Source organism: Pyrus communis, chromosome 9 (genome assembly GCF_041283825.1).
Source record: "Pyrus communis isolate YQ-2024b chromosome 9, ASM4128382v1, whole genome shotgun sequence".
NCBI classification, from domain to species: domain Eukaryota; kingdom Viridiplantae; phylum Streptophyta; class Magnoliopsida; order Rosales; family Rosaceae; genus Pyrus; species Pyrus communis.
In genome coordinates, this window is record NC_142573.1 from 10,642,825 (window position 1) to 10,665,279 (window position 22,455).

At 36.3% G+C, this 22,455-nt stretch overlaps 2 protein-coding genes across 14 annotated transcripts; both read right to left on the reverse strand.

The window, feature by feature from the left end:
* Positions 1–788: 788 nt before the first annotated feature.
* Positions 789–7,852, reverse strand: LOC137739331 (YTH domain-containing protein ECT4). Of its 11 annotated transcripts, none has more exons than XM_088699822.1 (9): positions 7,645–7,801; positions 6,156–6,232; positions 5,859–6,033; positions 5,334–5,410; positions 4,726–5,238; positions 2,549–3,082; positions 2,178–2,390; positions 1,143–1,540; positions 789–1,014 (listed from the first exon to the last, which is right to left on the reverse strand). In XM_088699822.1, exons 1-8 carry the CDS (start codon positions 7,682–7,684, stop codon positions 1,166–1,168), a joined length of 2,004 nt encoding a protein of 667 aa, XP_088555948.1. In that variant the 5' UTR covers positions 7,685–7,801; the 3' UTR covers positions 789–1,014; positions 1,143–1,165. The 11 variants fall into 11 exon arrangements, with proteins under 11 accessions (XP_088555948.1, XP_088555947.1, XP_088555950.1 ...); XM_088699821.1 differs by having other exon boundaries at positions 6,150–6,232; XM_088699824.1 differs by having other exon boundaries at positions 6,156–6,193; positions 7,645–7,800.
* A 1,595-nt stretch (positions 7,853–9,447) lies between these two features.
* Positions 9,448–13,255, reverse strand: LOC137739896 (organic cation/carnitine transporter 7). 3 transcript variants are annotated; one of them, XM_068479635.2, is made up of 6 exons: positions 12,979–13,255; positions 12,122–12,421; positions 11,483–11,720; positions 10,617–11,145; positions 10,310–10,512; positions 9,448–9,936 (listed from the first exon to the last, which is right to left on the reverse strand). In XM_068479635.2, exons 2-6 carry the CDS (start codon positions 12,388–12,390, stop codon positions 9,694–9,696), a joined length of 1,482 nt encoding a protein of 493 aa, XP_068335736.2. In that variant the 5' UTR covers positions 12,391–12,421; positions 12,979–13,255; the 3' UTR covers positions 9,448–9,693. The 3 variants fall into 3 exon arrangements, with proteins under 3 accessions (XP_068335736.2, XP_068335734.2, XP_088555514.1); XM_068479633.2 differs by having other exon boundaries at positions 12,122–12,390; positions 12,979–13,227; XM_088699388.1 differs by having other exon boundaries at positions 12,122–12,445; positions 12,979–13,221.
* Positions 13,256–22,455: the final 9,200 nt, after the last annotated feature.

A 22,455-nucleotide genomic window follows, 5' to 3' on the forward strand; every position in this document is an offset into this window, starting at 1 on the left:
GTTTGAGGAAGAAGACAGAAGGTTTGAATGTATTTAATATAAGTGTTGTAGTAGAGGAAGAAGACAGAAGGTTTGATGTGAGATTTTTTCTTTTATTTCACATTGGCTATAACACTTATATTTATTTAATACAATCATCATCTCTACAGTCAGATGATGATTGTATGATATACATATATTCACATGTATTCGCTAGCGCAAGAAGACTAGTTATATATTAGTTCACTTTGTCATTTAGTAATACAATATAGTGGAATTCCTCTTCACTTATAAGTGAAAGATCTTAGGTTCGAATCTTATAAATGACAAGTTGGCAATCAATTTATTTATTTATAATCAATAATTGATCAGAAAACTTAAAAAACTGAAAAGAAAAAGATCTCGTTCTTACAAAGGTGAGCAGGAATGCGTGAGTAACTTTCAACCAGTGATGGATAGTTAACTTCCAAAATATCAACGATTAACATCCACCTACGGAGACTCACTAGCACAGATCTCAAACAAAAGGCATGGTCACGCAACGCATCATGCTATCCATTTTGGGAACCGATATTATGCTCAAAGGCTAACTTCAAGGAACAAAAGCTGTGACATTGCTTGTTAGTCAAGGGTTTCTACTTTCTAAGGTAAAACAGTGTATGAAATGACGTACCCGTGTTTGAACAGTCAAAATTTAGTCATGCAAATCCAGCCGTCTAATACATCGCGCACACCAGATGCATCATAGAATTTCTTGTTAGTCAATTATTTAGAAGGGTGCTAGCGATGAAAATAATCAAAGAATCAAATTGTGAATAAACATAAAATATAGGAGGTTTTTCCCTCAAGGTCTTTTTGCTGCATACTTTTTATTGAACTGTCTGCGAAACTGGGAAACAATACAAAGGCAAAAACATGAACCAATATCTTCAAGAGAACTATTCCCACTCAAACCTTATGAAACCACTGACTACAATCAGAAAGCAGCACCCAGGACGCATATGATACATGAAGCCCGTCATCAGCTTCGTAGAACTGGTAAAAACAAAACCCTTTTTTCATTCAGATACCGATGCGCTCTTCATGAATACATCGAGACATCAGGCAACCTAATCACAAGTTAATAAAAAACAGAAAGTAGTATTGAAGTTTCTGTCACATACAAACCGAGAGCATCAATGTCATCTTAACCGGTCTGAACAGAAGGCACGGAAGCTGGCATCGCATCTTCAAGTTTTACTCTGGCACCAATGGAGCCGTCAGAAGCAGGACTAGCTCTTTCAGAAAGGGTATTAGCTTCTTTACTGCCCTCATCCAAGCGGACAACTTGAGCAAAACTCTTGGACATGTGCTTGATGAAATCACTGGGAATTTGAACAGCATTTTTGTGCTCATTTTCTCCGACTACACCGACAGCAATCAGGCTGGCTTGCTGTCTGGCCTTCCGCTCTTGCATTGCTTTCTGCCGGTCTTCATAAAATTCAAAGTCATCTAGAATCGACATCTCTGTTTCATAATTCTTGAAGATATTCAACATCTCAATTCCCTGCTCCAATTTTACCTGCACACATGGGAGCAAAACCAGGGCTTGTAAGCATAAGTACAAAGACTAGCCAAAATACAACGTGCTTCACGATTTCTAATCTATATCTTAAAATTTTGTTTTCCATCAAACTCAAATGAATAACATAGATCACTTGCTAAGCACTAGAATAACTTCCGTACGGTCATCTCCTCAACATAGAACAAGTAAAACTGAACAAAAGGGGAAACAGGAGGACAAAGCCTACAAATGATTCAAAATTGGCAGCTTAAGGCATGTAAGACCTAACAATAGAAATTTGAATATATTCATATTAAGTAAGGAAAAGAAGTGGAAACAAGATGAAAATTCAGACTCTACACCAAGTATTTACACAAAAAGCATCGGTGGTACATCTAACAGTATTTTAGGAGGCATTGCGAGCATGAGAAAAAACCCAGACCTTCCGCAATAAAGATCACATCTACCTAATTGGTTATAGTCCATAAGCAGGCAATGACAGAAAGACCGATAACAGACGGAAGCTCAGTCAAGCTACTATAAGTATTCTTAAAAAAACTAAATATTTAGCTTTCCCCTGGTAGTGGATATTGTTTTTACGAACTGGATGCAACATATTTCCTATATAAAAACAGTCTTGTTCACAAATTGTCACCTCTTGAGTATCTCGGCTGTTAGTTACAGGCTTGTTGTCATTATTTTCAAGAATGATGTGACGAAACTGACTATTGGGGACGTCTTTAATCATATGCCACTTCACAGGGAACTGGCCACTCCATTTGTCTTGCTGCCAGTAATCCAGACTCTTGTCAAAATCAACAGGTCCAATCATTTCAGCCACCCCACAGAACTGAGCACTAGCATTTACCTGGTATTATGAAGTACAGCAATGTAAGGGAAAACTGGGCATCAAGGACGAAACAGAAAGAATAAGAAATGGAAAAGGAAGAAACCATGTAGCATATGTTACTTATCTTGTGAACATCACCAAAAATATCTTATTTGAAGAAAAGATTGTATAATTACCGAAAAGAAGAGAAAAATTGGGCAGCCATCATGCATCTCCTTAGCTTCACGATATGCAGCATCCAACTTTCTGTTACCGTTTGGCGTGCTGGCCCAGACACCATACTTGATGCTCTTGTGAACATTATCTTCACTGTATGACTTGATAATGAAGAACTTAGCATCTTTGTACTCTGTTACAAAATCAGGCCTGTTGAATGATTCATCAAGGACCTTGTTTGTAGAAGCATTATGTTTGGTGTTCTCCACAGAGCTATCAGCCATGATTTGACTCTTTGGCTTTGAGGCCCTCGGGCCTCGATTCTGCTCACAAAGAATATCAAGGGGGGCATTGCAACTGCATATAGGACCACTACCCCTCACATGCCGCTTGCTATTTTCTAATGATAGAAAGCCACGATTGTTAGCTCCAAAGCTAGAAAACGATGCACTTCCAAGGCCAGATCCCTGATTATAACCACTGGGCATGTAGCCTCTGTTATAAGAGTTTGAACCAGATCCAAACCCATACATCGACCTTTGTTGTTGAGAAGCCTGTCGAAAAACAACTATTCATTGATACTAGAATCCATGAGTCTAATTAAATTCAGCAAGTTCCAGATGATGGTGTAAATGACAATCAACTCACGTCACCGTGATATATAGGCTGGCATCATTTCCAAGATAGTGATTCATAAAAGATAAACCAAAGTTGCATTACACCAAAAATGGAAGATGACAGTAACCCAATGTTTTAAAAGGCTCGCCTCAGGGAGCGCCTAGGCGTCCTCTGAGGCTGGGCGTGAGGGTTGCCGCCTCTGTTTTGAGGGAGTGGGCAGAAGGCTTCGCCGGAGCCGCCTAGGCGTGCCTCAGGGGTTTTTTTTTTTGTTTTTTTTTATTTTATTTATTTTTATATCAAACTCCCAAACCCAAATTTTGGGTAGGGTTTTAACTGCCTCATACCTCTTCCTTGCACTATCGTCTCTCTGCTTTTTTTTTCTAATTTTTATTTTATTTCAAAACCCCAAACCCAAATTTTGGGTAAGGTTTTAACTACCTCATACCTCTTCCTTGCACTATCGTCTCTCTGCTTTTTTTTTCTAATTTTTATTTTTTTATATAATGGATGTGTGTGCTGTCTGCGTGCATTGTTATACGTGTTCTCATTGTGCTTTTCTTCCTCTATTATATATATATATATATATAATATGTATATATATATAAAATATATGTATATATATATATTTATAATATATGTGTATATATATATTTATAATATATGTGTATATATATATTTATAATATATGTGTATATATATATTTATAATATATGTGTATATATATATATTTATAATATATGTGTACGCTCAGTGTATATATTAAAAAATTTAGGTCCCGTGAGGCGAAAGGCCAGGCTATCCCTCGGACGCCTCGTCCACGCCTCACGCTTTTAATACATTGCGGTAACCTAATGATCTACACCTGAACTCCAATATTGGTAGATACCCATAGTCACTAAACCCAACAATTCCTTAATATGGATATTTAACCAGCTCAATAAACTATACAGCATTCTTCATTGCCATTGAAATAAATTAAAATGTCTTGATTTGGATAACATTGAATCCTATGATGGACTTTGAGTCATTGTGTCCAGTATTTTACTAATAAACATTGCGCTGTTGCAATCAGTTTTCCTTGCACGACATAGAAATACCAACAACAAAGATTCTAGTTATGGTGCATTGCAAAGACTAATATTTAACAACCATGATTTACAAAACTATAAAATCTTGATGCATCAACAAGGAGAAGCAGAGAGTTAACAACTTAAGAACAGGAGTGAACAAGGTAGCACATGTGACAGTAAGAGTCAAAAGCAGCTTGAAGAAACTGTTAAAAGGATAGCGGGAGGTGAGGGAGGGAAGGAGAGAGTAGAATATATATTTCCTGAAAACTTTTAAGGACTTCCATATGACAAAATATGACTGAGTGGAAATAATATTTTGAGCAAAAGTACGTAAGATAACATTTTGTGCATAATATATGCAAGTTATACCTTCCTCCAAGATTTGATGGAAGAGAAGAAACCAGAAATCAGTTTCAAAAACATTGTTGAAACAGGATTGAAGAGAAAAAAGAACCAATGAGATTTCAAAAAGATCATAGTTAAAGACATGCACAGGTACGAGAACATACCATGCTAACATTCTGCCCATATGAGCCCAGTGGGCCAATTGGCTGTGGAGACAATGATGGCGATAAGGGAGACCTGTGCCTGTCTGAGGGTTTTGGCCAGTCTGACCAAAGACCTCCAGATCTAAATCCATCAAATCCTTGCTGCAAGTCATGAAAACCATGACTACCAGGATTTCCAGGAAAATTGCCTCTACCAAAAGATCCCACTGGAGGATGATAACCAGGCCTTGGTCCAAAAAGCATATTGTCACCTTGTTGGTCGATATTAACTAAGGTGGTGAGCTCTGGTTGTGAAACTGTAGTAGGTGAGGTAATATATTGCATGCTCGGAGGACCAAGCTGCTGATAATAAGGCGGTCCCGAAAATGGGTATTGCTGGGGGGAATATAACTGGGCATCTCCACCTACAGATGGCATTGGTGTTGTAACTGGGGAGTAAGGCCCATACGGCATTTGCGGATTGTAGCCATATCCAGAATGAAAGACTAAAGAAGGATTCTCATTGTAGACACCCTAATCAAGATTGAAAATAAATGAAAATTACAATTAGTTAACCTGAAAGAAAGAAACATATATACATGAATGACAATGCATAAAGATACACTCACAGGAGAATTAATCTCCAATCCTTCGGTGTTGATGTATGGAGAATATTCTTCCCACTCACGAGTTCCATTTTCATAACCTACATCACAAATGATAACATTGTATCTATACTTACATTCTAAGAGAGCAACATAAAACATAACTAACGACTACAAAGGACTACTTTACAATTTATTTCTCCTTATACAACATGTCAAAAACTATCCCTCTCTAGAACTATAGTTAAAAATCCATTTATGAATACAAGCCTCCAAGACAGTATCGAGTACCAACCAAAGAAAAAAAATACTCGGTCAGCTACAAATGTATAAAATTTGGAATTTATATTCCAACCTCACAATGCAAGCCAGATTTTGATTGGACTACTAAACAGAAAAAAGGGAAAAAAAAATCCTTCCTGATGGAGGTGAATCACTGTAATGTTGAAAAGGCCAACAAACAGTGAAGCGAATTTTCAGACTCAACCCAGCTGTGAACAGCTCATTTCCATGGCAGCACATCCCGACCCAGAGGAATAAAAGACTAACCTCTATAGTAGAAGGGCTGGGCCTGAGGGGCATAAACATTAGGTGGGAAAACAGTGTGATCTCCACCTGAACCAAAAGGACCTGATTGACCTGCTGCCTCCCTTGGAAGACCTATGGTGGCAGCATCCGGAGAAGGATTAGGAGAAACTGACCTCTCATTTTTTGAGACTATGGGCTGATAACAGATAAACAAACGAAAGTTGTCATGCACAAGAGGGAGTAAAGAAAAAGAATTGAATTTAAATTACAAAGAACTGGCAATGGATCAGAAGAGTATCGTGTTGGACTCACAACTACCTGCTCCTTCATGCTATCTGGTTCGGCAGGTTTCTCTTCTGCATCCATGATCAGTATGCTCAGTGACTTAGTAGAGTCTTAGAAACATAGGGAGTACAAATTATTGACCAACCAAAGCAAAATTCGGGGATAGGAAAACTTGAAGCTATGAATATGTGCGCACATATCCACGCGTGCACACCTACCCACACATAATAAATAGAAGTACATGAATATATTTCATAATCATGTCTACATCAATAGGTTCAAATAAAAAGCACGAAATTTTGAGCTACCCACTCGTATAGAAAAAAGTCAAAAACAAAAATAGAGATAAAGATCTCAACTTCACAAAAGCTGCCATAGATATGATCCTAACCGCTCAAACTATAAACAATGAAATTCATGGAACAGGAAATGTTTTTGGATACACAATGAAGCACGATGTCCAGCTGTAATTATTTCAAGAGAGCTTCTAAAATTTTCGTGAATTTATAATGAAAAGAAAAATAAGCAAAAAATTTGGACTAAAAGGATTCATTTTCTTTCCTTTTATAAAAATCTTGAACTTTTCCAATTCATCCACCTCCTACTACTGGGAACAACAGCTTTCCTTTTCAATCTGCCTCACCCCAGTCCCCAGTAAACCAGACCATGGCGATACACATATAAAGACCACAATGACGAGAAATGAAACCACACGGTAGGATTAGCAGAAGCGTGATGCCCTATTACCTATATAACTTTTGTTCAGAAAAGTTACATTTTTGCCATATCAAAGAAAGGCTTCTTCAAACACAAAACCCGAGTCTGAAAGTAGTTTATACTTAATTCACACGATATATAAATTTGATTGCACAACCACTGTACAGTCCCTAGTATACTTTTTGTTGACAGCAATTCAGAAATGAATATCGAAATGATTCCTATAACCCAAAAATGATCACTAAAACTGTATCTTCACTGCATAAATCATGAATAAATTGATCCGTGATTCCGTATAGTATAGTATTCGGACTAAACTATGACTGAACTCGATGCAACACATTCACACGATCCAACACATCATCAATAAATGGCCTCAAACACAAAAATCGAAACACGAAAACAGAATATAAACAATCAATGCTTACAACAATTCTGTCATGACAATACACAGATATTACTAGATCTCCAATCCCAGACACTCCTCAGCCTACCAGCAAAGCCAGATCAGGACACAGTTCGACACACCAAGCCAATCACAGATGCCAAAATTCCCACGGCAAAAGTCACTAAAACTCGAAATCCCCAACAGAAATACCAAAAAATTCACCAATTCATTGACTTTACATACAAATCAAAGCAAAACAAACAAACCCATCTGAGGAAATGATCAACAAAAACAACCCAGATTTTAAAAATTAAAAAAAAAAAAACAATAACATGATCGAAATTCAAGAGGCAGAATTAAGCAAAGAGAATACAAAGGTAGATTATTTATGATATGGGATTGTTGGGATTGACGTACCGGAAGTACGATCTGGAGCCTGCGGTTGGTTTGCCGCCATGAATCTCAAGCAAAGATCTTCAATTTTCAAAGAGACAGCACCACGCAAGAGAATCTAAGCAGGAGGTACAGTATCTACCTATATATGTATATATTTTTTACCTCTCTCATCTAGTTATAAGACATAACATTATTATGATTATTTTATTTTATTAAAAATTAAAATTATATTTGTTTTATAACGTACTCCATGTTTATCCTGCAGAAACAAGAACTTTCTCGCTATGGTTTTTTGCTTTTTTGTTGGATTTTAGTTTTATTTATTTATTGGTAAAATTGGAGGAAAAAATTAAAAAGGAAAATGCGGGCGTGGAAGTCACTGAAATGGTAAAATTGTGGGGAAAGGAAAGCCAGAGGAAGAGTGAGGTGCCCAGAAAGAGAAATGTGCACATGTAATGCTGCACGCTGTGAGGACCGACTCACTTTACTTCTCTAGGACTGTTTGGTGATTCAAAAATATGTTCAAATATAGTTTTAGGACATTAATTGAAGCGGATACTTTTCAATTCTCAATTATTAAAATGATGAAGTCGATTGTGTCAAATTTTCATTGGTATGTCGTTGATGATTTTTATTTTATTTTTTGTCGAGAATCAAATATTATTAAAGATGAATTGGAATGTTTATTGGTATGTCATCGATGATTGATCAAAATTAAGTTTTAATCAATTGAGCCATTGTTATTTACTTTTTTGATCAAATCAATCAATTTTTCTATGAAAAAGTTGATCAAAATGATCAGTTCTTCAATGTGGTTGATAATGGATCACTATGTCATTGATATTTAATTACCATGTCATAGGTATTTAATCATTAAGACATTGTTATTTGATTTGGATGAGTTCAACAATTGAGTTCCGTAGAAGGAAAAAAAAAAACCATGTGAGGCATTCTTCCAAATGTATTGATTGTTCCCAAGTTGCCCTTATGATTTGGTAGCACAATCCTTCAAAATGCTCTCTTTCCCTTCTCTTACTCACAATCCTTCAACTGATGCAACCGAAGACAAAAAATGGGTACTCCTGCAGGTCTCTCTTTCTCTCTTGAAACCGATATTTAGTCCATATAGCATCATTGTTGAAGAGTTACTCGCTAAGTGTTTATAACGTACATCATTTGTTAGAGAGGATTTGGCTAATTGGCTTGAGTAAGACTATTCACTATATTGAAGACATTTTAAAGGAGTAAATAGATGACAACTTTCTTATCGGGTAGGTTTCTTCATGAGTAACCTTCAACTAGACAAAAATCATATAGTTGTCATCTATTTCTTCCTTTAAAATATCTTCAATATAGTGAATAGTTCTACCCAAGCAAATCCTTTCTATCAAACAAGGTTTCACTATCCAATAATGACTGACACATGGTGAAATGGAGGACATGAGAGAATCTCCTCTCGAGGAGATTCTTGAACACAACCGGATATATGATGAGAGAGAGAGAGAGAGAGAGAGAGAGAGAGAGAGAGAGAGAGAGAGATGATACATGGCCCGGTTGTGTGGTAAAATCTCTCACGATTTCAACTTCTCGAGTCCGTAAAACTAATTCTCCATCAAGTTGTGAGGCATTGGAGATTGTTGTGATATTTCATAAGTGATTCAGCTATCAAAAGTTGTGAGAAAAATGCCTCAATAGACAGACTTAAGCCTTCTCAGAATCTCATATGACAAGTTGACTTGCCTACACCCTCGAGATGCCATGATGGTGTCCCGAATCAATCATACAATCTCATTTATTTTTACTTCTGCACATGGCATTGTATCATTGGTCCAAGAGTTCGACATTTTCTGCCCAACCTTTCAGTTTTTAAATTAGAAATGCAATATCTCACTTTAAGATTTTTAAGGAACACAGTTTGCTTCAAGGAAATAAAAAGTTACAACTGCTGCTGCTAAATATTCACAAGCTGCATTTGGGAATGAAAGAATCCTTGCCTAATTTCTTCTTTCGTGTCTATCAAATCGACACTGTAAAAAATCTGCTGTATGCGGTATGTTCTTAGAAATGCATTTACTGCCTTTGAGTCTTTGAATCCAATATAGTATCGCTCAATTCAAGGCCCTTGGTTTCAAACGGGAAGAGCAACACGCATATCCCCGAAAGAAAAATTATAATCTCAAACAGCAGAATGGAAGCTGTTTGATGGCATCCATGCACCAAACCTACTGCCACAAGAGGGCATACCATTCCACCAATTCTTCCCATTGCACTTGCGATTCCAACACCAGTTGTTCGGACTGAGGTTGGGTATATCTACAGTTCAAACCAAATAAATAAAGATCAAAACCCCGGCATAAGTTCTAAATGATTTTCATGGACAAAAATTCATACAACCAGAAGACTGAGAATGTGAATATTCAAACAAGGTTCTTCACAAAATGATTTCTTAGACGCGGAGTTCTTTCATACGATAAACAATGAGATCGTTTTGTATTAACATTTATGAATGTGATGAAGAATGTAGAGGTTCCGTGTATGTGCTGGATGTCAAACAAAATCCAAGTTCATTTGAATAATAAAAATCCCAGACAATATGCATTGAACGAAAGCATGGACTAGTTGCGGGCTTAAGAATCAATTTTCGTGTTTGTGGCCTCTTGAAATGATGAATGCATTAACAAATTACCTCTGGGGCATATATGAAGACTATCGTGAAGGACCCTGTGATGCATATGCGAGCTCCAAACAGAAGGATAGTGGTCAAGCCCTGAGACTGATGGACTACCAAGGGGAGTAGAAAAATGCAGCATAGGAAGAACATGGATGACATTGAAAGCTTACGACCCAGTTTATCGACCGTGGCAGCAGATATGAGGAGCCCAGGGAACTCTTCATTTCCAAACAAAGTTAAATGTGAGTCAACCAATTTCTAGAACTACAAAAACACTTTCAATTATTAAACGAAAAATTCTGAAATATGCAGATAAATGTACCTGCAAAACTAGCGATGAAAACATCTCTATAGCTAGTATCCATCGCTTTATCTGACTGTATTGGACCCGGTGTACATGTACTGTGTCCACTGCTCAGCTCAGTTGTCAGAAGCACCAGGCCGTAATATGAAAAAGCATTCCCAAAGAATACTACCCATAAGAGCAGGGTTGATCTGATTAATTTTGGGGAAAGAAGCGTTAACAGTGAAGAGATGCCCCCCACATTAGAATCCATCTCCTTAGGAGTTAGATCTTCTTTATCTGTCGGTGAGATCAAACGCGTAGCTTCTGATGGAGTACTATTTTCAGGTAACTCAATTTTCAAATCAGAAACAAGTTTCCCCGAAGGGAGTTTCGTTCCATTCATTCTTGCTACTTTCTCCAAAATATTGATTGCCTCAGTTGTTCTACCTTTTAAGCACAAATATCTCGGTGATTCAGGTGCAACCCAATAGAATATGAGGAGAAGCGATGAAGGGAGTGAAGACAAGGCAAGTAGCCACCTCCAACCCAAGTTTGGCATGACAAGCTGCAAAGAACACAACATAAGTATATGAAGGTACCAACCTTATATTCTCATTACACATACTGCACTGCAAACGCAACACAAGGGAAAATTAAAATTATCTGTAGTCGAATATGTAACGTGAATAAGGAAGTGACTCCTAATGTTTTTTGTGTTCATCGTATCCAGTTGACACGACTGCTAAAAATTAGGCAGTTTTGATGCCAAAATTCCATGACTTCCAATATGTAAGGATGAAAAACTGACAAAATAATGAAATATACAAAAACGAAAAACAGAAAGGCGTGGATTCAAATCTAGAAAACTTAAACGAATACAAAGAAAGTACTCAAAAACATACCCACGCAAGTGAAGCCTCAAGAATTGTTCCAACGGTCCAAAAAGCTGAAAAAATAACCATCCAGGTGCCTCTGTTAGGAGCAGGAATGAACTCCAGAAACCAGGATGAGAGTACAGGGCCACCTCCCAAACCAACACCAACTATGCAACGAAGGACGAGCAAGGATGTATAATTGGGGGAAAGAGCACTCAGAAAACCAGCTCCAGAGATAACTATGGCTGTAATGAGGAATCCTTTCCTGGAGGAATAGAAGTTTAACAAAAAGAAAAAAAAAAGAACCAGTACAATTGTTAACTTGGAAATTAGGTGCATTCAAACATTGGAAAGGCAAAAAGAGCCAAATCTGCATCCAATGAAGATAGATAAAGAAAACTACAGTTAATAAAATGTGCAGGTACCAGAGAAATAGCATTGTTTTCACTACTAAAAGATGCAGGTTGTGCGTGTGCAGTACAAGGCATCTCAATGATGTACATCCGTTAGAATATTTAGAGGAAAGAACCATAACAAAAGATTGTACAAAAGTCCGAATCACAAAATTTGTTTTCGTCATCACTCTTGCATAATGTATTTATACATGATCCAGACTGTTTGAATTAGCCAAAGAGAAGAAAAATAAGGAAACAAGAAAGTGCCCACCTGCGTCCATATTTGTCAGAAACTATGCCCCACGAGTATGCTCCGACAAGCATTCCAGCAAAAACCACACTGGTTATTAAACTTTCTTGTTCAGACGAAAGACCCCAAGCAGACTGAACCGCTGGTCCAACAAAGGAGAGTAGCATCATCTCCATGGCTTCTGAGACCCAACCCATGCCGGCATAAGCAAGCACAAGAATTTGGAACTTTCCAAACCCCATGGCCACAAGAGCCTCGTCAACAGTGTACTGCGGGCTTCCATCTGCCATCTACAGGTTTGAGACGACAAAACTATTTCACCTGATCAGATTACACGCATAATTCCTAGTGCCATATGGTCATATCAGAAACGATATTTTTCTACGAACGACTACCAGAAATTTTACAACTTCGAAGTAACTTATTCATAAGCCATAAATAGTTGCAGGCACTACTCATAAACAATGTTCACATGGAAAAAGCAACTGTGAAGGAGAAGAACTTATATGCAACTACGAAGCTAAAGTGGCGATATTCCAAACCAATCATGGGATGATGTGCGAGAATGTTAAAATACATGACGATGCATGATAGGTTTGAGATACAGCCAACTTGACATCCCAGATGCATGTTAGTGTCTCTCATTGCGAATATAACCACATATCTGGGAACACAGAAAATTTATTCATTCCACCCAATTGAAGTTTCTGAGCCATAAAAATAAGGAATTAAAATTATCCAATTGAAGTTTTTATCTTAGACAAGTTTCTGCAGGTCCACTCTAACTCTTAACTTTCTCCAAATAATCCCAAAAAAAATTGGAAACAATATTAGACAAAAGCATATGTAAAGGAAAACTTGGAAAATTAAAAACTAACCTGCAATGTTGAAAGAAAGATCTTCCAGTTTCTGTTCTGAATAATCAGCTCAAATTCTAGATTCCCTCAAGTTTTCATTTTTGTGTGAAATTCTGAGAACTTAATGAATTGGGAAATTGTGCAGAAGGAAAAATAGAGAGGAAGAATGACATAAGGATATTGATTTTCTGGTGTTGTGGGGGTTTCGTGACTTGTTCGGGTTCCCGCTTCCCGCTTCCATCTAACATTCCTCACCTCTCCCTCTCTCTCTCTGACCTATGATATGACCCTTTTTGTCTTTTGCATTATTTTAATGTAAAACTGTTAAACACTCAATTAAATTCTTATTTATAATAAAGTAAAACAAAATACTGATGGGAAAATAAGTGAACGGACTTGAATAAAAACGTTAGACGACATAAGGTTTCCATCAAGAAAATGTCATCACATATGCAAATTTTTAATCACTTGTTTGTTAGAGTTAAAGGCTAAAAGAGAATGATTAGGCCAATAATTCAAAAATAAAATCTGGTTGACTGGTCAAATTCACATATGCAAATTTTTTATTAAGTTTTGTTTGCGTAAAATGTGACGATCCATATATACAGCTAATGCTTATGCATAAAAAAAAATAAAAAAAAATTTGATTCATGTTTTAATTCTAATGACATGAAGAAATCATTTCATCCCACAAATTTTGGTCAACGAAAATGTGCAGTCTCCTCCAAATGTAATAGAAAATATCAACTTATTTTTTTACAGACTAAAAGAGAAAATAGTGAAAAATTCAACTTATTGAAATTTAGAACTGACTATTTCAATTCTAGCTTTATATTCTTCATTTTATTGACGTTCATGGATGTCCCACAAAGGCTCAAAAATTATTTATGAGTCATGGTGTCCTATTTCTCCATCATGGATCAAAGTAAATATTATCGGCGCTGTTAGAGGTTCCGTTGATTTATCAGCATTTGGTGGTATTTTTTGGGCTTTATTAGGCATTTTCTTTCGAGGCAAAAGCCAAGCTGTTGTGTCATGCTATCTCTCTATTTTGGGACAGAGGTTGGCGTCCCTTGTGAATTAAGTGTGATTCCTCTCTAGTAGCTCTCCTTCTCTCTTTATCTCCCCTCCTTTGACGTCATTGCCTTGGAGACTTTCGGTTTCTTAGCTTAAGCCTTGTTATCCTCCATATGGGTAAAGATTTATCAAATTTTTAAGGAGAGTACTGAAGTGATTCACTATTTGGCTTGTTATTGTGTCGTTCACCTTGGGGTTCATTAGGGTACCATTTGGTACGCAGACGGGACGGGACACAAAGGAGGTTCCGTGTTATGTTTGGTACGCGTAGGACGGAATGGGACGGTTGTTCCGTTTTGTGTTTGGTAGGCATTGGACGGAACATAACCAAAAGATTGAATGACTAACTTACCCTTGTTCCGTCAGTTGTTTAGTACAATGTTTATGCGTGGGACGGGACGGAAATTTTTTTATTATTTATTTTTATTTAAACTTGTTCATATTTGAACACATATATGCTTGTCTATGATATATTTTTTACGGTAGCACATGGCTGAAGATATGTTATACCATGATATATGTTATGCCATTTCTTGACTGAAGACATGGCAGAAGAAGCAAAATGAAAAACAATGGCAAAGAATTTAGAGAGAGAAAGTGAATGACTAAAGATTGTATTCCTTGAATAATAAATGAATTACAGAGAGAGAGGTGTTTGTTATTTATACAAGTATTCTTTGCTTCACTCATAAGCTACTAACCAACTAACTTACTTATATCCCTACAAATCCCAACAGACTAACAGCATTCCTACAATCTCAACAAACTAATTGAAGAAATTTGCGTCCTGGTAGGTAGTTATCAAGGGCAAGAAAGTTTGTCACTGAACCATCTTCCCCATGTTGAACACGAGCAGCAAATTTGCAGTGTAAATGAGCTGAAAACCAATAAGGTGGTTTCAGTTTTTCTAGCAATTGAGCAACTGGTTTACTTCCAAGACTTCTTTCTTGAACCTAATGACATTTTAAACGAGATAAGTGGTTCGAAAACATACAAATCAGAGCTTACTAACTCATTTTTCCGTTCTTGCAATTACCTCCTGCTTAAAATCTGGTTTTTCCCGAACAAGTTCCTTCCAGTCCCTGCAATCAGTGATGCCAACAGGCCAATCATGTGAAAGAAAAATATTGATTGGTTCCTCAACTTGCATGAGTTTGTGGAAATCATACTCACGAACATGATACACTGACATGATAGTATGACCATTATAAGGAGGCCTCTCAAAGTGTCCTTCTCAAAAGGACAAAAAATGAATCGCCTTAAACATATCAAAAAATGAACACCTCATCCCACTCCATTCCGTCCCATCCTGTCCCATCCCACGTACCAAACGGTACCTAGGGGATATGCCCTTCTTGTGTTTCTTGTAGGAAATCACAATATCTCGAGGATTAAACTGTAATGTCGTTAGACGATTGATGACTATGCAGTAGTGCCAAAGGAGAAATAGCACCAAAGGGAATAAGAGAATTGATTTTACGTTGGAAGATTTGTCTAGAGAAATGAATCCTCCTTTTATAGACTTCATCATACCATTCCAGAGAGTTGTGAGACTTCTTTGAATGGTCTTATCATTTCATGACAAGACACTTCACTTATGGAAAGATTATAACCATATGTTAAGGCATTATCTCTTATCACACCCTTGATTATGTGTATATTAGTACACACCAATCTTGTGGTGCACCTTTATACATCAAATACACACGTATAGTAAAGCCAACATCTATGCCTGCAGTATTATCTTGACGACTAATATGTGTTTGATATGCCTGCAATATTATTGTTCAATTTGGTTTTAACTCTTCTGAACTAATTGAAATCGCAGCTCACTCTCCACTTGGACAATTTCTGTTACACTGCTCATCCTTCCTTTTCTCCAATGCTCAAATTTGGAAGCACAACTCAACAAATAGCGATTTTATTTGAGCACTTATAGGTACTCATTGCTTACACATATTTGACAGTTATTTTTTATTTAACGGTCCCCTAGTAACTCAAGCATAAGCCATTGAATTAAATTCAACAACCTAATACATGTTGGTTTGAGTGCCTATTGGTACTCAAGAAAAATTGAACAAGCGGATTTTATATGTTATCAATCTGTGTTGGTTTTGGATCGTTGTTCTGTAAATTATTTCAACAAAGAATATTATTTTTGCTTCTTAAATCAGTAATCAACTTTGTGTCCCATCTAGGCCCAAGGATATTTGGTCTGCCTAAACGTAGGTCTATGAACATACCAGAAAAAAGTTATAGATTGGGACCCATCTGAGTAACCACATGTCCAACCACAGAAAAATTTAGGAGAAAGGGACCTACTTGTTCTATTTATAATTGAGATGAATGGCCAATCCCAAGCTCCATGAGGCAAGACTGTTCTCAAGCTATTCGAACTTCCTCATCCCCGTAACCTTTTGTTATTTCACTATTCTCAAATCTAGTGGATGTAGTAGCTCTCTCAATTTGCAATATCCAAGACATTGGTCTAGCATTGGTCTAAAGGTTAATGATGCCAGGAGAGTACAAGACAAAGAATATCTCAACTCGCAAGTAATACTGATTTTCGTTTGCGATGTCACATACACGACTCGTATCGGTCATATATATGTACAAACAGTGCTATTAGCATTTCTCACATCATTCTTTTCGATTTAAAGAATGTTGGTTTTTTATGTCAAATCGAAAGAAATATTACTGAAATTGATAATACACTAAATCGATTTTTAGGGTTTTTTTTCTTTCAATAACCAATACATTGGTGTTTAAGCGACTAAATTAAGATGGTCAAAATTCAGCCGCCTCCATCACATACACGATTTATTATACAAGTTGAGGGAATTTTGTAGTTTGGTGATGTTTGACAATCCATACCGCTAGTTTGGTCATGTTTGACAATCTACCGCTAGTACCACTGAGTGCAGATACCACTGAGTGCAGCACAAAGTGGGACTGTCGGTGACGTAAAAATAAAATAATTGCAACAGCCAAAATCTCAGGTCTATTCATCTAATTACAGAATGTTGGGGAGGGAGCCAATCATCTGAAAGTGGAATCTAAATGAACCAGTGATCATGCAACTTGTGTAATTATTTGGTGGTTTTTTATTGGTTGGCAGGTTGTTAATTGAAACTGAATCATTTTATGAAAATACAGACATTTCACCAGATAAGATTGGTTTAAACTTAAAACATGATTATGTTTTGTCTCTCTTTTTTTCTTTTTTATTTTTATTTTTAAAAATCAAATTGTACTCATATTATAGTAGATAAAGTCTTAAAGAGAAAGGGACTAATTGTTGTTTAAAAATATGGCACTTGTTGAGAATAGAGACTTTGGCCATTAATTGTTGAAGTGGTAGAGTGTAATCTGGATCTTGATTAAATTAGGGATTAGATTGGATTGGATTAGATTCCTTGATGGTATAGGAATTAATTTCTGCAATAACAAATCAAACTAAAAAAAGATCAAATATTAAGCAACTTGCGTAGAGATCATGCATGTTGATTGATGGCAAAAAACCAAAGCTTCCTTCGAACCATTTGATCATTTGTGCTTATAATTAATCAACCAAGTATTAACGATTACTCAAGAGTTATTAAATAGGATGGTAAATTCGTGTATTCGATTTGTCCACCAAATGATGTGACACATTCTACACCATATAAATTTTTAAGATTTTTAATTTAGTATATGTAGCACCACCTATTTAAATAAGAAACCCTAAATACAAAGTTTAGCACTGATACATGCTCATCGCCTCATATGCCAGAAACCCTAAATACAAAACGTTTTGCTTTTACTTCTACACAAGTTAATTATAGGGTAAATTACACTTAAGTTTGGGGTCGATTTTAATTTCTTACAAAATCTTTAAAACATTTCAATTTCATACCTCAAGCACTATTTTATTTCAATATAATACATTCGTTACATTTTTCATCCATTGATCTGTTAAGAGCTGACTTAGCTGCTAAATTTGTGCCACGTGAGAAAAAAAAATTAATTAAAAAAAAACTGAAAACGCAGAACCCCACCCCCACCTCCCCCGCAACCCCTCCCCACCCCTCTTCTCCCTCCCGAGCCTACCAACCACCTTCCTCTCCTCCACTCTCTTCACCTCCCCTCCCATCCAAAAACCCAACCCACCCCCACCTTCCCCGAGCTCTTTTCTCCTCTTCAACCTCACTTCCTTTCTCCCTTCTCTCATCTGCAAATTGGACTTGGGCTGCTTGAGCCTGATACAGAAGACGACGGTGGGGCTGGTGGCGTCCTCGTCCATGGGGTCGTCGGGCTTGTCCACCGGGTCTTATTTGAAGGCGACATAAACCACTGTGGTGGAAAGTTGTAATTGAAGGCGACAAAAATCACTATGGAGAGAGAGAGAGAGGGAGAGAGAGAGAGAGAGAGAGAGAGGCAGTGGGGTTAGTGTGTGTATGTTTGAATATGTTGAGAAAGGAGAGAGAGAGGGAGACTGAATTGGGGGATTGGAATTGGGTTTTGTTTTCTTTTTTGGATTTTGAGGGCAGGTTTGGGGCGATTTTGATTGATTTTTTTTTTTATTATTTTTTTTAGGGTTGTTGGGTGGCTGATAAAGGCATGTGATTCCAAAACCCAATTTCCAGGTGTTGGAATTTTTTTTTTTTTTTTGCAAGTATTTTGCGGGTGTCAACATCTTGTTTTCATAGTTTTTGTTGGCCTAAAGTTTTGGGAATTCTATTGGCTCAAGGGTTTTTGGGGATTGGGCAAAAATTCCTGTAGTCAAATTCTTGAGTTTGCAGATAAGAGAAGGGAGAAAGGGGGTGGGGGTGAAGAGGAGAAAGGGCTCGGGGAAGGTGGGGGTGGGGTGGGATGGGGTGGGTTTTTGGATGGGAGGGGAGGTGAAGAGAGTGGAGGAGAGGAAGGTGGTTAGGAGGCTCGGGAGGGAGAAGAGGGGTAGGGAAGGGTTGCGGGGGAGGTGGGGGTGAGGTTCTGCGTTTTCAGTTTTTTATTTTATTTTATTTTATTTTTTTATTAAAAAATTATTATTTTTCCCACATGGCACAAATATGGTAGTCATGTCAGCTTTTAATGGATCAATGGATGAAAAATGTGACGGATGTATTATATTGAAATAAAATAGCACTTGAGGTATGAAATTGAAATGTTTTAAAAATGTTGTAAGAAATTGAAATTGATCTCAAACTTGAGGTGGTAAAGTGTAATTTATACTTACTTATATTAAGAATGAATATAACTTTTGAACACAAGATCTCGGGTGTAGATATTTTCCGAACAAGAAATTAACATTATTTTGATAAGGATCAGAAGCGCAACTAATTACAATAAAATATGTTTACATAAGCAAGGGTAATTAGAATCCGTGGTATAAAAATTATAACTAGTTGCAGAACAAAAATCTTAAAAGTACTATGTATGAATTTAATCATTAACAACAAATCAATTAACGTTGGCTAGGTCAGGTAGAAGATACTGTCTTTTTTTTTTGAGCCAAGGGTAGAAGATACTGTTAAAAACATATGTGGAGTCTTCTGCTTTTATGTGTGCTTATTTTTATTGGTTAGGAACATAGAGCTAATAGTAAATTACACATTGATAGGGTCACACAATGTCAAATTTGGCATTTGAACAAACACAAAGTCATGATCATTTGGTATATTTTAACCTCCCTATACTTTTATTTAAAAAATTCCTGATGCTATTCGTAATACGGGAAGTACAAAAACAATGCACTTTGTTCGGTTACCCATGCATGATACAAAAGAACCAATTCATAAGAAATAGAGTGGCTACATAGAAGAAATTTTTTATTGTGACGGGAATACGAGTGATACACTATGTGATTTTGTATAAGTGGTGAGAAATATTATTTTTTATGTTATTAACTTTTTAATACATATAATCCACTATTTATATAATAACACATGGAGTACCATACCGTATTCCAATCACATTGAAAAATCTCTTGCTAAATTGAACTTTGCCGACGCTATTATTACATGGTCAACTTGAACAATTATAACTTGTCTTGATTTTCGGTGTGATTCTTTTCTGGCTATACATATATTTTCACAAATAAACCGTCTGAGGCTAGTATATATGCATGTTAATGACAATAAAATCCTTAAAAACTAACGGACACAATTTTCTGATGACAATATAAAAGGTGAGAGAATGATTGAAATAGCTAGTAGACCAAGGTGCGTATGAGAAGCCCCACTTCCTAATCTTTAATTGTATCACTGATTAATTAGTTGATCTTCTTGTTAAGTTCACACTACAAGTATTTTTCAATTTGCTGTCTAATTGGCTTAGAGGATCTAGTGGGTAACATTTTTATGGAATCTTTAGGTGAAGGATTCTCTTGGATGCTAATAGAAATGGAATGAGAGATCGACATGGGTATTTTCAAGCTCGATCACACAAGTATTTCTTTTCGTTTGTCAGGTTATATTTTATCCTTCATGAACCAAACGGAAGAGTTATATATTTTATCTTTTTTTTCTTATTTTTAGTTTATTTTAGTGAACTTCAACACAAATTTACATTAAGGGGTGAGGAAAAGTTAAACCTGAAATGTAGATAAGATCATATAACCACCAGAATAATCCATTGTTTACGATAATTTTATGGAACGTGACTCTTATTTCCTTTTCTTTTGTTTTTTGTTTTTTTTTTAATTATTTAGATTGTAATAAGCCTTGGTTTTACTTACAGAATTGTTTCTTTGAAATGTAGTCCTGTTTCGAATTTTGTTAAGAGATACTTTTGTTAAACGAGGGCAGTTTTAAGTTGTTTGAAAATCTATCCACAAGGGTAAGATGAATTCATCCCTATTAGAGCACTTCCACCCCATTAAGGCAATAATTACTCCGTCAATTGGGCAAAGACAATTATAACTCAGTAAATAGTAATTGTCAAAATGCATCTCTACCCGTAAATAAATTGCCCAAGTGTACAAAATTGTTGGCTTTCACACAAATATATTATTAATCCCAATTACGCACCCGAGAATAATACGTATACTAACCAACTTATGTGTCGAAATTCCATTGCCCCGCCTAGAAAAAGTAGGCTGATCTAATTATGTTGAAAGTGTTACATGTGCAAACCCCTTTTTATTGTAAGCTGATAAGAGCAAAGGAATGTTGAAGTCTTCGGCCAGCTTTGGACTCAAACAACTACCCCCGATTACCTCAACTCAACTCGTCTATATTCGTAGATATTTCTTTTGCATGATTTGAGAACCAAAAACTAATGCATGCATACACATGTACGCAACAGCAGACGCATCCACCAAATTCAAATTTGAATTATCTTTCGACATATATATATATATATATATATATATATATATTAAGTGTTTCAGTAGTTTTCCCAAAGAAATTATATATAGTATAAATTTGAAATCTTGAGTTTGATTTCTCCGCAATGTCTTTGATTTAAAAAAGATCAAATTTTCTTGAATAGTCCCAAACTAGCTATTGAGTAGTTCGAACAAGTTAACGGTGAAAATTAGTTCTAAAAATTAAATGGTGAATATTGTTTAAAAAGTAGAAGTGTCCATCTACTTGGTTGGCTAAAATACTGAAGACAAACACCAAATGATGACTGGATATGTCGGAGAGAAGTGTGGTGTGCGTGCATTGCCAATAAGATAGGACTAATTTAAAGGAGTATATGTAAAGCAGGTTGCAAAAATTTGTCAAAGAAAGGAAGGAGTTTTAAAAAGTTGATGGAAATGATTAATCATGTCTTCCATTAGGATTAGGATTATGCGGATAGATTTATGGATATGCTATCTAAATACTTATTTTTACTTTACACACAAATTTTGTTAATTTATATTTTTTTATCTTCTTAAACTTATTAGATCGGACGATTAAAAATTTAGAAAGATACACAAAAAGTAAAAAAAAAAAAAAAAAAGGACCTGACGTCTCTGCCCTCCCAGTTCCCATACATTCTCATCCCCTCTTATTTGTGCGGCCACAATTAAGCCACGTCAATATTTTATATCACTATTATTTTTTGTTTTATTATCTCTATATAAAAAATTAATATAAAATATCGATGTAATTTAACCATGATTACATAAAATAAAAAAGAATGAAAATGTATGAAAACTAGAAGGCCAAAAAAGCCGAGTCCAAAAAGAAAATGCGGGAATAGCACGTATTTAGATTTATTGTAGTGCTGCTGTGATAATTACAAAAATGGAATAAATCAAGGGTGACGACATCAAATTGCGACAAGGAACAGACAACCACTTGATAATTGTGAGAAACTAATTTGTAATTTTGTGTGACCTCCAATTGGCGCGTGGACTGACCTCCCCCTCAAAAAGCGCGTGACCAAGTTCACCATCTTGTCCCCACATGCTCGAACTCAATCATTTACGCGCAGCCGAACCCAAACAGC

Excerpts from the sequence above, each read along its gene's own strand:
- LOC137739331 (XM_088699821.1), bottom strand. The coding sequence starts at position 7,684 with ATGGCGGCAAACCAACCGCAGGCTCCAGATCGTACTTCCG. Across the intron at positions 6,034-6,149 it reads GCATGAAGGAGCAGGTAGTT|CCCATAGTCTCAAAAAATGA; the intron begins GTGAGTCCAACA and ends ATCTGTTATCAG. Across the intron at positions 5,239-5,333 it reads GATTGGAGATTAATTCTCCT|GGTGTCTACAATGAGAATCC; the intron begins GTGAGTGTATCT and ends AATCTTGATTAG.
- LOC137739896 (XM_068479635.2), bottom strand. The coding sequence starts at position 12,390 with ATGGCAGATGGAAGCCCGCAGTACACTGTTGACGAGGCTCTTGTGGCC. Across the intron at positions 11,721-12,121 it reads TCTGACAAATATGGACGCAG|GAAAGGATTCCTCATTACAG; the intron begins GTGGGCACTTTC and ends CTATTCCTCCAG. Across the intron at positions 9,937-10,309 it reads TCTTCATATATGCCCCAGAG|ATATACCCAACCTCAGTCCG; the intron begins GTAATTTGTTAA and ends TTTGAACTGTAG.